We start from the raw sequence: 15,197 nt of genomic DNA on the forward strand, positions 1-15,197 counted from the left end.
CTTCCTGGAAGGATTCTTGGCTTCATCTCTGGCCTTTGCCTCAGTCTAGGCTTCTCTGATGCCCTCTGGTTGCTGGGGAACATGGGGGATGGGAGGGAGAGGCTGAACCAGCCCCAGATGGTCTTTATTACTTCCCAAAGTCCTGTGCCCACCTCCTATCTTCACTTAATGCACTCAGCAGGGATTTCCAACCTTGGGTAGAGGCACGGGGCTGGAAGGGCAGGCCTAGCTGAACATTTGATGCTCAGAGGGTAGCCCTGTCTCTGGCCACAGGTTAGAACTCCTAACTCGAGTTCTGAACTTCTCTTTCTTTTAGCATTAACTCCCTGGGGTAAAGCTGCAGCACACCATCACTGGAGAGGAATACACCGTATATTAAGCAGGGAAGACCCCTGCTTAGTACTTATGAACTTACTCTGTGACACACATGTGCTGCGACTCAGGCTGGAGCATCCTCCAATCTATAAAGGCCCAGTCTTTAGAAAAATCTCCCCTCCATCAGCACCCCTACCACAGCACAGCCCTTCCCCCAGCCCAGGAAACACATACCCAATCACAGCTACTTTATTATCCTTTTAATTTTTCTGAAGGATATACACCACATATCCCATAGGCAATAAAGCGCATTCAATGTGTTTATAGGCCAAACAGTCACTTTGTTTAAGCAAACACAAGTACAAAGTAAAACCACAAAATAATGAACTGCATGTTCATAACATACAAAAAATCGCCGCCTACTCAGTAGGTAACTACAACATTCCAACTCCTGAATATATGTATAAATTTACATTTTCAGTTAAAAAAATAGACTTTTGAGAGTTCAGATTTTGCTTTTAGATTTTTGTTTCCTTACATTCCGGAGAACCGAGGCTCAGCCCAGCCCTCATCTTTGTTTTGCTCCCAAAGCCTCCTCCCCCCACAAAATTGTCACTCCCTGCCCCCCTTAAGGCTAGAGGTGAGCATGTCCGTCCCGATTGCACATGTCAAGCCCTCAGCTAGGCGCATCACACAAAAGGCACCAAGACGTGAAACTTTTAAACCAAGAGGACAAAAAAAACAAAACACTTCTTTTTTTCCAAAAAACAGAAAAGAAAAAACCAAACCATATTTTGCCACATGTGAGAGTACAATCGAGCACTATTTACAGAAAGGTTAACGGAACAACTCTGACACATGCTCTGACTAATGCCTAGGACACTGCTGTTTCAAAAAAAGCTTCAAACTTATTGTCACAGCATCATCACAAAATAGAGGATCACCATTGGTTTGCTTGGCTTTTCTTTGTTTTTTTCCCTCCCCCCCCAAGATGAGGCCCTAATTCCAAATTATACAATAGAATATGCAAATTATCTTCACATCAAGAGTACCCCAAGAAAAACAAAATCCATGGCACAGACACTGTACAAGGGCACAGGGCAGGGGTCCCAGGGACCCACATCCTGTTTTTTGCCAACTCGATTTTCTAGCACTGAAGGGAGCAAGGGGTGGTCAGGCGGGCCACGGAGATGATACTGAAATGATTTATCCAAAATCCATGCAAGTCAAGTTCTTTGGATAGAGGTGAAGAACTTGGACATGGCTGTTTCAGGCAGCTGAAGTCAACAGGAATAGGGAAGGGTTTCTTCTGGGAGATGGGAAAAGCGGACAGAGGGAGCTGGCCTTCCACTCTGTAGCAGAGGGGACCAGGGCCCTCCACTCCAGGGCAGAGGGGGGTCTTCACCAGAAGAGCCTCCACCATCCAACCCGAGAGGAGCCCCCTGTAATGGCCACCTCCTTCTCCTGCCCTTTAAGTCTCTTGTGTTTCTTTCTTTCTTTCCCTTTTCCCCTAGTTTCCTCTTTTCCTTTAGCAAATTTCAATTGTCCTGGGAGAAAATGTGGCAGTCATGTCCGAAAGCCCCGTGGAGGCGCTGAAGGAGTTGGTGACAGCTGAGGACGGGAAGCTGCTGACCTGGGCTGGGAAGACGGGAGGGACGGAGGAGTACGTGGTGGCCACAGCCGGTGACGGGAAGCCGCTGTGCACAGGCGACGGGTAGGTCGAGGAGCCCGGCGAGGAGTAGGAAGTGGGCACGGGGGACGGGTACGAGGTGGCAACTGGGGACGCATAAGAGGTAGTGGCCGGGGACGCATAGGAAGAGAGGGAGGAGGTGGCCGAAGAGGCCACAACACTTTTGTCTGCTTTCTTGTCCTTCTGCCGCAAATGGATCTTGGTGTGCCTCTTGCGCTCATCGCTCCGGGCAAACTTCCTCCCGCAAATGTCGCAGGCGAAGGGCTTTTCACCCGTGTGGGTGCGAATGTGGGTGGTGAGGTGGTCACTGCGGCTGAAGTTGCGCATGCAGATGCGACACTGGAAGGGCTTCTGGCCCGTGTGGATGCGGATGTGCCGTGTGAGCTCATCAGAGCGGGAGAAGCGTCGGTCGCAGGATTCCACAGGGCAGGCATATGGGCGCTCGTGGGGTGGTGTCTTGCTAGGCCGGTTGGGGTACTTGCGCATGCGGCTGGGCTTAATGAGCTGGGACTGGTAGGTGGCATTGAGGGCCTTCAGGTCCTGAGAGCCCGACTGTGTGGCAAAGGCCTTGATAGTGGAGAGTGGCGTGAGCGAAGGCTGTTGGGTGCGACTTTCCATGCCCTGGAAGGGCTTCTGGTCTGGGTTGCCCAGACCCAGGTCCCCCTGCTGTTGTGGAAACAGGTAGTCGGGGATCATGGGGACCTGGAAGCCCCCCTTGGTGGCGGGGTAGGCAGGAGGTGGGTACTGGAGCGCAGTCCCTGCCGAGCCAGGAAAGGCCTGGCCCTGAGGCTCGGGGAAAATGTCCGCGTTGGGAGTGGGGAAGGTGGGTGCTGCAGAGTAGATGGGGCTGCTTTCGTTGGAGGGCACGGCGCAGCTCAGGGGTGGGCTCTGGGAGGCCGAGGACGAGGCAGAAGAGGACGAGGAGGAAGAGGAAGAGGTGGCAGAGGAGGAGGAGGCCGCTGGAGATGGTGCTGAGGAGGCTGGAGGGTTGCTCATGCTCACGAGGCCGCTGACCAGGCTGAAGAGGGGCTCGGGCCACAAGGTGTTGCCACTGTTGGGCGCAGGTTCTAGAGAGAAACGGCCGGTGTAGGTGATGGGGGGCAGCCGTGTGGTTTGGCTAGGGTAACTCGTCTCCACCAGCACCTTGTCGCCATTCAGAGAGATGTCGGGAAAGGACTCTGGGAGAGACAAGAGAAGGGAGGCCTGGTTACAGGGGAGAGCAAGAGCTGGTTCACAAGGAGGACCCCGGCTGCCGGGCGGGCAAGAGGTCGGGCGGCCACCAGCGACTCCGGAGCTGGTTAATAATTGATGGCAGTCGATTGCAATGTTCCTGGACCCGCTCCAGTGGCAGGGCCCGTTTCAACAACAGCTGACGCAAATACGGAGAATCCCCCTCCACTGCGGCTCCCTGGCGCTGCGCAGCAGCAGCGGCTGCGCGGCCGAGGATTCCCGCCCGCACCCGGCCGCCGAGGCTGCCTGCTGCGCGCCCCTGGCCCCAGATGTCCACGGTTCCTGGCGCACAGGCGGCCCGCAGGGCAAGCCTTTTCTGCACCGGGAGGTGAGGGGCGCAGCAAGGCTGCTCATCAAAACAAGCCTCCCTCCCCCCGCCCGCCACCCACCCACGCAGCTCCACGGCTCTCCCTGCAGAAGGAAAGCTCGCTGCGCGCCAGGGACCGGGCCAGGGGTGTCCCGGCATCCCTTTTAACACCTGACCCTGTGGATGCGCGAAGGGAAGGGAAACCCCAGTCGCAGGCACTCTTGCGCGGAGGGACCGCACGGCTGGACAGTGGCGCAGGCCCTGGCTTACCTGCGGTCAGGTGCTCGTAGGGCGGCTCGCCCGGTTCTCCCTGAGGATTGAAGGCGCTGCTGTTGCCGCCGCTGCCGCTGCTGCCGCCCCCTCCACCTCCACCGCCTCCGCTGGTGCCGCTACCGTTACCGCCGCTGCCCTCCGGGGCGCCGGCGCCCCCGAGGAACTGGGGAGCCCCGTTGCTCAGCAGCAGCATCTCTTCCAGCTTGGGGTAGTTGTCCATGGTGGGCGAGTGGGGAAAAGAGCCGAAAGGGTCTGAGATCTGCAGCGGAGACATGAGCTGCATCTCGGCCTTGGCCGCAGCCATCCCGGACCGACGGGCGGACGGCAGAGCTGGTGTCGGGGCGGGTGCGCGCAGCCGGGGGGCCGCCGCTGCCGGGGACACACTCTTGGGGGGAGGTGGGGGGACCCGGCCGGGTCACATGCGGGGCGCAACTGGGATGAGCGCGGTAGAGTCCCGGCTCGTCCTCGCCGCGGGCGGGCGTGGACGCGGCGCGGTCGCGTGGAGCTGGGCAGGGACCGGTCCTGCGGCTGTGGCTGGTGACGGCTGGCGGCGGCTCCCCAAGTTCTGCGCGCTGGGATCTCTCGCGACTCCCCGAATCCGCCTCTATTTGAAGGGTCTGGCACAGTACGGGCCCGCCTCCGGCGTGACGTACATGGCCATTTATGGGAAGCAGGAAGCCCTAATATGGCAAGAGCGGCCGGGAGGACCCGGAGTGACGCGAAGCCCCCTCTCGCAGGGCTGGGGGCACCTCCGTCCTGCCGTGGGGCCCCGCGCTCGCTCCCGCATCCCAGGCGCCGAGGCCCCGGGGGCAGCCGCCGTTTCCAGCCTCCAGCCCGGGCCTCGAGGCGGCGAGGCGGCCCCGGAGTTCCCGGCTTGCCCCCGCCCCTTCCCTCCGCCTGCTCCCCTCCGCCCCGCGCCGGAAGCGGCCGGACCATATCGGGCCACTCCAAATAAGGCTCTGCCCAAATAAGGCTTGTTCCGGCGGGGGATCCTTCCTGCTCCTTATATGGCGTTTCCGGGTCGCTGCCGCCGGCCTCCCCGCCTCCCCCCACCGCGCTCGCCTCCCGGGGTCGGAGTCGGGAGCGCGTGCGCGCGGCAGCTCGGGCGCGCGCCGGGCTCGGGGACAGCGCGAGGCGGCGGATGCCCGGCGATCGCCGGGCTGGGAAAGCCGGACCCGGAGCGGGGGCGAGGGCGAGCCGGGCCGGGGTTCTGCAGCCGTCATCCAGGGCCCGCCCGCCCACGTCGGGGACCGTGGGAGCCAGCGGGGAGCGGAGGGGGAGGAGCGGCTGTGCTGGCGAGGGCAGAGGCCGCCCGGGAGAGGCGGAGCGCTGACCCCGCGCCCGGACCAATGACACGGTGACTTTCCAGGTGTCACCGTGGAAACTGAGGCCCGGAAAGCACGGCCGCTTGGGATCTCGCGTGGCAGTGGGGCGCTTGCTTCTCCGGCCACCTACCAGTGGGATGGGACTGTTGGGGGGGGGGGTCGGAGACGCTCTGCGCCACCCAGAAACCAAACGCTGACCCCCGTGTCCTCGGCCTGCAAACAGCTCACCTTGTGCGGGGGTGGCGGTGAGCGGATTTGGGTTCCTGATTATTCTAGGAGAGACCCCGGTCTGGCCCCAAGCGGGAGCCAAGCGGGGCGGGTTGTGGGTGACGCTGGGGCACTTCCTTCACCTTTATCCCTGCGGGATTCTGAATCGGGGGCTTCCCTGTGGGATGTCCGGGGACCCCACGTCCAAGAGCACCTGCTTGGCGACTCGGTGCTGCCCCCTGCGGGCCCCCGGCCTGGTTCCCCCTTGTGTGCCGGGCGCGCAGCCAAGCCAGGCCGGGGGAGCCTGCGACGCAGTGCGCGCCCACTGAGCAGGCGCCGCAGCCCGGGCTCCCCGGCTGCAGTCCCCCGAGAGGCGCGGCTGCCAAGGCGCCCCGACTCCGGGATGACACCCCCACCCCGAGCCGGGCACGAGCGAGCCGCGAACAGGGAAGCCCTCCCCGCTCCCCACCGCACCTGGCAACCGAATGCGTACCCCAAAGGAAACAGTGATTCCAGGAAGGGAAGGCCCTGGCTCTAGCCCCGAATCTACGGAGAAGCGTGTTTTTCTGACTGTGAAAAGGAGAAAGTGTGTATGGGTAAGGAGGGTGCAGACCGAAGGGGGAGGCTTAGGGGGAAGCCTGCCGTTCTCTAGGGCTTCATACCTCTCCGTCTGCCTCTCCCATCTCTACATTGTCTTGCAATAATCGAGTTTAGGAATTCAGCTGTGAGCTAGGACTCCCTCGCCCGTGGAGCTCCCCCTAATCTCAAGTGTGTGAGCAAGGTGAAGGAGGGGGGCATTCCTCCCTTCCACCTGCTTGCCTGTGGGGGGCAGGGCAGGGTCAGAAGACCAGATGCTCCTTTTTTTGCCTCTGCTTGGTGGGGTCCTTTGGCCAGGCTTTTTATACCCCACTTTTTTTGTACTGTGATGAAAGGGGGTGGCATTGATCAATATCCCTCCAGGAAAAGCTGTGTGGAGCCTGAAGTTTCCACTGCTGCCCTCTGTGAAATCCCTAAGCCCCCATGCCCACCTTAAAATCGAAATTCTGTGTCAGTGACTGCTGTTCTCTTAAGGGACAGCACCCAGAATTTAAGCCCCACCTTGACCTCTAAGAAAACTCCAGTGACCTTACCAAGTGTGGTAGCCTAGTGGTTAAATCTTCCCCTGTCTGTGTCCCAGCTGCTCCACTTCCCTTCCAGCTCCCTGCTTGTGGCATTGGAAAGCAGCAGAAGATGGCCCAAAGCCCTGGGACCCTGCACCCATGTGGGAGACCAGCAAGAAGCTCTAGGCTCCTGGCTTTGATTTGGCTCAGCATTGGCTGTTGCGGCCACTTGGGAAGTGAAACAGTGGATGGAAGATCTTCCTCTCTGTCTCTCCTCTGGGTAAATCTGCCTTTCCAATAAATAAATAAATAAACCTTAAAAAGAAAATAAATAAAGAAAGAATACCCCAGTGAACCTTTTCTGCAAAGTTGTCCAGAAAGTGAGAATAGGAACAGTGTCCCTAAAGTGGATCTGAATCCTTCCTGTATGGTTTCCTAGAGCAGATCTTTTTCAACCTTCACCATAAAGTAAAAATTACCCTCTTCCTGAGACTGTGGCTGGGAGAACCTAGTAGGCATCTCAACCTGTGATCCTCCGTGGGGAACTGCCTAAACTGAGGGATACCCCACTCCCACTCCTCCGGCTAGAGCTGCTTCCCCAGTGGCTGGAAGGTCGAAACTGACCTACAGCATCTTCAGGTCCTTGCTCCATCGGTGTGAAGTCCTTGAAATCCACATCTTTTGTTTTACATGCCCACCTTCAATTAACCTTCCTTTTCTTAACTGTTCCTCAGTCAGCAACTCTTTTGGGACACCATCTTGATCCTTATGCTGGGGGCGGGGGATCTCAGGAGAATTTGTGTCCCAGGCCTGACCATCCATCCAGGAGCTAAGAGCACACCCTCTGTGCAGCTACAGTGATTGAGTCACAGTGGCACAGGATCCTAGCCCAGCCAATGACTGTTCCCAGGACTTTGTCTAGAACCTGCCTGAGAAACAGCCAATGCAAGGAAAGTCAGAGCAGAGACAGGTAGAGCCAAAGTCCCCAGACATAGCCTTGTGTGTCTTTGTTACATAAGCCAATGAATCTCCTTTTCATTTTAAATATTTTATTTAATATTTTAAGGCAAATGCAGGCCCAGCGTGGTAGCCTAATGGCTAAAGTTCTTGCACACACAGATCCCATATGGGCCCTGCTTTTCCATCAGATGGCTAATGGTCCAGGAGGCTGCCTAGATGCACTCACAGCCTGTCTGCCCAGCTGCTCCCCAGCCTTCCTGCCCCAGATGTGGCGTGGTGGGGGAGGGGCAGGTCTGTTTAGCTCAGCACTGCTCCCAGCAGGTTGACCGTGGGCATCACAAGCAGGCTGCAGGGGTCATATGGAGGCTCAAACACCCACTGGCTCTCAGGGCAAAGCCATCCCCTACTTCCCCACCCCGAACAAGCTCCCTGCTTGTGGCCTGGGAAAGCAATCGAGGACGGCACAAAGCCTTAGGACCCTTTACCTGCGTGGAAGACCCCGAAGAAGCTCCTGGCTCCTGCCTCCTGGCTTCAGATCGGCACAGCTCTGGCTGTTGCGGTCACTTGGTCACTTGGGGAGTGAATCAAACAGACGGAGATCTTTCTCTGTCTCTCCTTCTGTCTGTATATCTGACTTTCCAATTAAAAAAAAAAAAGGCAGACACAGAACAGGTTCTGATGGATGCACCTGTTATTGTTGACAGCAACCACAACTTCCTCTTCTTGTGGGCCAGGTCTGGGAATAATGCCTACAGCCGAGTGCTCCTGCCTCTGAGGAGCATGCAGATGGGTGATGGGTGTACAAGGACCCAGCTTTTGTGCTACAAGAGTGTAGAAAAGAAGAGGTCCCGATAGCCACCAAAAACCAGAGAGACACAACAGGGCATCAGAATAAGAGGCGGGAAAGACCCCAGGACTCAGAGAAGGGACAATGATGAAATTTTGGAGGAGTAAGAACTCGGGATGGAGCAACATGGTGGGGAAGAGGAGAAACTGTTGTAGGTTGGGGTGCAGGAAGCTGGGCCAGGAGCTAGGGCAGACAGTGTTCCTGCGGGAACATGGCAGAAGGGAGGGCTAAGAAAACTCTTTCCAAAAAGTGTATTGGTGTAGACAAAAGTGAACAGGATGTGAATAAAAAGGGCGATTTCAGATCATGATGAGTGCTGCTTGCATGTCAAGGAGGCAGGCAGGCCAACGAAGGCATTTGGAAGAGCTGACATTTATGCAGAGACAGAAAAGATAAGAGGAAACTGACTTGGCATAGACAGGTGGAGGGGAAAGCAGTGCAGGCAGAGGCACCACCTTGTAAAGGCCTCAGGAAGCCGAGAGGTTCCACCAGGACTCATCTAAAGACATGGGCAGCAAGCATGTCTAGAGCCAACCCCATGCCACTCCACTTGTTCTCCTTGGTCTACTGTGGTGGTTCATGCACGGAGAAGTGGCCTTCTTAAGCCCAGCCCATGTCTGTAGAGAAGCTGCCAGAAATAGGCATGGGGTAACTATGAGAAAGCGGGTTTGAATGTGGCCTCCAAGCCAGGGTTATACTGAGGCCTGGCTTCCCAGCAGCCAGGCTAGGGACCACTGGGACCCCATCCTCTCTGGTCCATCTTAAGTCTATGGCACATTCCCGTTGGCTGTGACTGGGGGATCTGGAAGTGAAAGCTGGCGGAAAGAATTGGCCCCTCCCAAGGAGGAAGGCTCCACCGGTGTGAGCAGTGTGAGCACTGCAGGTTTCCCAAAGGCCCGGATGCAACCTCCTGATGGTGTGAAATCCGTGGAGAGCAGCTTGGAGGCTCCAGGCCTTGAGTTGCCCCTGTGCCCTGACCTTAAGGCTGCCCTCGGGCTCTAGGCCTCACCAGTGCTGCCAGCACCCTGAGAATAATGGGGGTGCTTGGGGGTGGATGCAGGTCCAAACTGCCAGCACTCTTCAGGATGTGCCTTGTAAAGGGAGAGAAGGAGGAGGCTCAGCTGAAAGGCAGTCAAGAGGGCCATCTTGTTCCAGACCCCCAGCCCAGGCCATGCAGTTTGCAACTCCCCCAGAAAAACAAGCCCCTTTTTTCCATTGCCACTTCCTCCTCCTCAGCCCAGCCACGTCAGCACCCACATGCACAGCTGAGACTGCTATTTGCCGCAGGCTGTGGCCAGCCTGGGGCTCAGGAAGTGACTGTGTGGGGTTCGGGCCCGGAGCTCCGTCACGTCACACTTTCCGATGACAGTGATGAGCTCCCCCGGAAACACAGAAGGCTTGACTTTAGTGGGTCTGGGGGCAGCTCTGCTCCCATCCCAAGGAGCATCTTGAGTAGTGGGAAGAAGCTTAGGGTGGACCGAGATACAGGGTGGGGCAGAAGGTACATGAGAAGTGGGGAGACACAGGCAGAGACGGGTAGATAAGCAAGAACCTCCGGGAGAGCTGCAGTATGGAGCCTTCTCAGTAGCTCTGGTGCCTGGAGACAGCCCTGAGGAGGCTCTAGGGCAGGAGAAAGGCCCTGCAGAGGGAAGCCAACCTAGAGGGTGCCTAGTGGGCGCCTTGCATACCCTGGGACTGCAGGGGAAAAGACCACCGTGGACTTGGCGCCAGGTGTCGAGGTTGGGAGCCCTCTCAGCCTAACATGGTCGGACCTGATATAGGAGACTAGGGTGAGGACACGTGCGGAAGGTGGTAATAGCGAGGAGCTGAAGGGAGGTGGGTGCTTGGGTGGGGCTCTCTGCTCCTCTCTGCTGGAGAGCACCCCTGCAGGTGCAGAAAGAGGCTTCTGTCCTTGGCTGGCTGGCTGGTTGGCTGGCTGGCTGGTTGGCTGGCTGTCTCCCTCCCAGATCTGAGGCTAACAGGACCCTGGGCTAGAGGACAATTTAGGCTGTGGCTTCTTTGCTCCCTCTACACCCCCGCAGAGTGTGCAGCAAAGCCAGCCCTGGTTGCAGAAATCTCTGGAAGCTCGTTGGATAGGAGCGGGAGGGAAGCGTTACATAAGAGCCCACTGATGTGCTGGAAGTGGAGAGCAGCCTTTAGATGAGAAAAGCAGCGTTTCCACCCAGCCCAGGAAGGCAGCAATAGCAAGGGCGGTTATTTCTGGCCTCTCACCGCCTCCCGCCGCGGGGCTGCTCGGCTTCTTGGTGGGTGAGCTTGGATTCTGTAGGCCTGGTGGGAGGGGTGGGAGGGGAGGGAAAGCCCTGGGCTTACCCTGCTCTGGCTCTGGTCCCCCTCCCCCACCACACACACTTGGCTGCAGGGAAAGCAAGGAGAGTGCTCTGTTTTCCTTCACCTAGGGGCACACTCCCCACCCCCAGCATGTATACTGTGTGACAGGTGCCTGTCCTCCCACTGGCTTGTCAGCTGACAAGAGGACATGCTCAGAAGGACAGGGGACCTGCTGGAGGTGACAGAGTAGAGGCAGGATTCCTATCCCATCGGGCTTCAGCAGCCTGGCTCCTGCCAAGCGCTGTTCTCTGAGATCTCTGGGTGAACTGGGCAAAGCTTCACCCCTAGAGTCTGGTGGGCTCATCGAAGAGGCAGATGTTACCTGGCAGTCATGGATCAACATCATCTGCGGCTCAGGCATTAAAGATGCAGAGAAGTGATGGGCTCTGCCACTGCTTGAAGCTTACAGCCTGGTGAGAGTGTCAGACCAGGGAAGCAGCAACTACAACAGAATGAGGTGGACCCTCTCCGGGGAAGCACCTAATACGTCTCCCACCCACTGCCATGCTGCCCAGGCCATCAAAGTACCAACACGCAGGTTAGAAACCATCACAGGCAGCTGAAGGTGAGGGCAGGGCAAGAACAGATGGGTCTGATTGAGACCTGGGGCCTCAGCATCAGCAGCTTCGAGAGCTCCCTCAGGGGCTCCCTGTGACAGGCAGCAAGAAGGGGACTCCCAGATTTGCAGACAGGCAGCTCAAGGAGCATCCGTTACCCTGGGTGCCATGGTGACAGGCTGGGGAGGCTGAGTGGAAGGGCCCTTGTTCTTTTTCCCTCTTCAGCTACTCTCCTGTTGACTTCCCCTAAATGCAAAGCCTGTTTGAGCAGCAGGAGGAAAAGTTAAGCAGCAAAAAGAAAGGAGGCCCAGCCCCTGGCTCCAGGAGGAGCTACAAAATGTTGTGCTGTGTCCTGGGTATAGGCAATGCCTTGCCCCAACCAGCAGGGGAAGAAAGGGAGGGGCCTGTGCCATGTGGAGCTGCCAGTTTCCCTCTGATACAGTTGTACAGAAACAATCATAACGGATGATGGCATAAATCTATATTTATCTATCTATCTTTATTTATTTATTTATTTAGGGCCTGGGATGGTAGCCTAGTGACTAAAGTCCTCAACTTGCATGTGCTGCTGGGATCCCATGTAGGTGCTGATTCATATTCTGGCTGCTCCACTTCCCTTCCAGCTCCCTGCTTGTGGCCTGGGAAAGCAGTCGAGGACGGCCCAAAGCTTTGGGACCCTGTACCAGTGTGGGAGACCTGGAAGAAGCTCCTGGCTCCTGGCTTTGGATCAGCTCAGCACTGGCCGTTGCGGCCATTTGGGGAGTGAACCAGCAGATGGAATATCTTCCTGTCTCTTTCTTTCTATAAACCTGATGTTCCAAATAAAAATAAATAAATGTTAATATTTATTTATTTAGGTTTTAAAGATTTATGTACTTGAGAAGCAGAGTTAGAGAGAGAGGACACACACATATTCCGCATTTACTGCTTTACTCCCCAAGTGGCTGCAACAGCCAGGGTTGGGCCAGACTGAAGCCAGGAGCCTGGAACTCCATTCAGGTCCCCTACATGGGTGCAGGGCCCTAAGCCCTTGGGTCATTCCCAGGCACATTAACAAGGAGATAAAATGGAAGTGGAGCTGCTGGGACTCCAAATGGATGCCCACTGCGCCATGGTTTTGGCTCACTGATGATGCTGTCTTTAAGCTAAAATTAAATTCAATGTCTTTCACATTTTAATTCGATGAATTAAAGTTATCTCTGTGGTAAAATATACTTGAAATATATCACATTAATCATCTTTAGGTGTACAATTCTATGACATGAAGAATATTCATTGTCACCACCATCTGTTTTCAGAACTTTCTCATCATTCCATGTAGCAACTATACCCACTAGGCAGCAACTTCCCCTTCTGCATGCAAACCTCGGTTACGGCTTCTGTCTCTGACAAGTTGACGCTCTCACAGGCATACAGGCGAGGTCATAACATGTGTCCTTTGGTGTCCAGTTTCTTTTACCTGGCATGAGTTTTCTGGGTTTGTCCGTCATAAATTGTATTAAAATCTTGGCCCTTTTTAAAAAGCAATAAATTCATTTTATTTTTGATGATGTTTACGTAGCTGAGAGGGATACATGTGCGTGTGGGTCACCAATTAGGGTGGAGAAGGTTGAGGAATGGGGGGGGGAGTAGAAGAGACAGCTCCCTCTAATCTCCTTTTTTCTTCCTGTATCTGGGGAAAATGGAGAGAGAAAGGAAGAGGTCCATTCCCAACAAGCTATGCACACCAGTACCCAGAGATGGCGCTACCTGATGTTATGCCAGGGTCCCAGATGTGGAGCATGTTCCAAGGATGCTGCTTAAATGCTTTTGATAATTCTGAGATACTCTTGATTTCGTTGTTCCAAGGTTGAGGAAATCCTTCCATTGGCTGACAGAGTCCACCTTAGAGTCTCAGTTTGCCCAGATATTTACTGTCAAAGTTTGTCCAGGAGAACTGTCCAATTTGTTCTGCCATCCATGGTACTAGATGTCCTCTGCAGGCCTCAGTGAACTCATTGTCATGTTCCCCATGACATACTGGCTTGCCATGAATATCTGGGCATGCTGTCCACTGCATAGGCCTCAGCACCGTGGAGACCCATTTCTGACACATGCACTGCATGATAGACCACAGATCCTGTGACTTTTCTCCATAGTTGGAGTTCTGAGTCTGATCCAGGTGGGGATTCCCCAAAGAAAGCACCCCAGAAGTGACCCCAACCTGACTTCTATGTGTGCCAGCCAGTGTGGGATCTGGCTCTGTTCATCGCCCACATGAGCTTACACGCTGATGGTTGCCGTCACTTGGTCAGTTCTGTCCCAGTCCCATCTCATACATAAACAAGTAGATGCTGCAGTCCTACCTACCCTTCCAGCCACATACTCTGTCCTCATGTACACCAGTGGAACTGAAGCAACCCCCATAACCCTACCATGCCTGCCCCCAGCTACTTTTCCTGTGCATACCACTATGTACAGTAGACTGGTCCAGTCTGGCCCATATCCCATTTGGCTCTTGTATACATCCATGAGTAATGGAGCCTAGCTCAGCCCAACAGACCCTACTGTCCAGCCCACACTTGTACTGGAGGGTACCACCTCCTTTTTAGTCAGACCTGTATTGTCTATGGACGGGCCAAGGGTTGTTTACTTCTTTGGCTCTTGTGAATGGTGTTGCTGCTGCAAATATTGGCTCACAGGTATCTCTTTGTGGACTCAGATTTTTAGGTCATCATGCAGAGGTGTTAACCTAGAGCTGTGAAAAGGGAGGTAATAGTCAGATTAAGCAAGAACTTCTCCTTTCCTATTACCAGTAGTCACAGTAGCCACATTTGGGTGTGGCGTGGTAACCTAGAGGCTAAAATCCTTCCCTTGCATGTGCCGGAATCCCATATGGCTGCTGATTCTAATCCTGGCAGCCCCGCTACCCATCCAGCTCCTTGCTTGTAGCCTGGGGAAGCAGTCGAGGACAGCCCAAAGCTTTGGGCCCCTGCACCCACGTGGGAGACCTGGAATAGGCTCTGGCTTTGGATTGGCTCAGCTGTGGCCGTTGGGATCACTTGGGGAGTGAATCAGTGGATGGAAGATCTTTTTCTCTCTCTCCTCCTTTCTGTATATCTGACTTTCTAATGAAAATAAAATAAAACTTTTAAGAAAAAAAGAAAGAAAAAGTAAGTAAATCTTAAAAAGAAAAGTACAAAAAAAGCAGTCACATTTTCCTCCTGTGTGGTTTTAACAACCAGAGACTCCTCCATTCCTCCTCATCATACTGTTCCCTTCTCCCCATCTGCCCTGAGACTTAAGGTAATGCCAGAGAGGGCTGCCCTGGGATGGCAAAGTAGCTTTAAGGGTCACACAAGGCCAGAGCACTGACTGGCTGATTTTTAGAGCTAGTAAGTCAAGTTGGGGTTTTGTGATTCTCTGTCAGACTCTGGGTACCTCTGCCATCCCCACCCCAACCCCCCAGACCCAACTCCTTCCTTTCCCTGGCAACATCCAGGCCCTCTCACTTTTTTCTCTTCCAGGCTAAATTGGGAGTGTGAAGCTGCTCTTCTTCCCAATTTAGCATTTGAATTAAAGTGAGAAGGGAACGTGGCTGGGAAGCTGGCTCCCATCTGCCTGTGGAGAGGAACTAAGAGAACAAGTGAGCAGGCACAGAGTGGGGAGGGGGTGATGCTGGAGTGAGGCAGCCCACCTGGGCAGCTCCAGTCTGAGGACCGTCCCCCTTCCTCGAGGTTGGGGGCAGCCTGAGAGGCTTCCTCAGGAAAATCTGGGACCACGCTAGTACCTTCTGCCCCAGCTCTAGGAGGGGCGCTGGAGGCGCTGGCCTCTGTCTGAGCCAGTTGCCTGGAAAACAGGATCTAGCTGACCCACGATGCACGAACAGAGGAAACGGGAGACCAAGGCTTTGGAAGGGTCTCTGCTGGTGGTTCAGCCCATCCTGTCTTTCCCTGGGGCTTGGTTATGTTGATCTCTGAGGGACCCTTTCTCTTAGCTCATGGGAACTAAGACTTCTGGCTAAGATGGGAACAGCTCAGAGTGCTGGCAAAGGAAGA

General features: G+C 55.4%; 1 protein-coding gene across 1 annotated transcript; it reads right to left on the reverse strand.

Moving 5' to 3' along the window:
- Positions 1-384: 384 nt before the first annotated feature.
- EGR1 (early growth response 1) lies at positions 385-4,185 on the reverse strand. Its single transcript, XM_040978598.1, has 2 exons — positions 3,813-4,185; positions 385-3,183 (listed from the first exon to the last, which is right to left on the reverse strand). Exons 1-2 carry the CDS (start codon positions 4,117-4,119, stop codon positions 1,844-1,846), a joined length of 1,647 nt encoding a protein of 548 aa, XP_040834532.1. The 5' UTR covers positions 4,120-4,185; the 3' UTR covers positions 385-1,843.
- Positions 4,186-15,197: the final 11,012 nt, after the last annotated feature.

This window comes from Ochotona curzoniae, unplaced genomic scaffold (assembly GCF_017591425.1).
Source record: "Ochotona curzoniae isolate NIBS_2020 unplaced genomic scaffold, NIBS_Ocur_1.0 contig_1, whole genome shotgun sequence".
Classification (NCBI taxonomy): Eukaryota; Metazoa; Chordata; class Mammalia; order Lagomorpha; family Ochotonidae; genus Ochotona; species Ochotona curzoniae.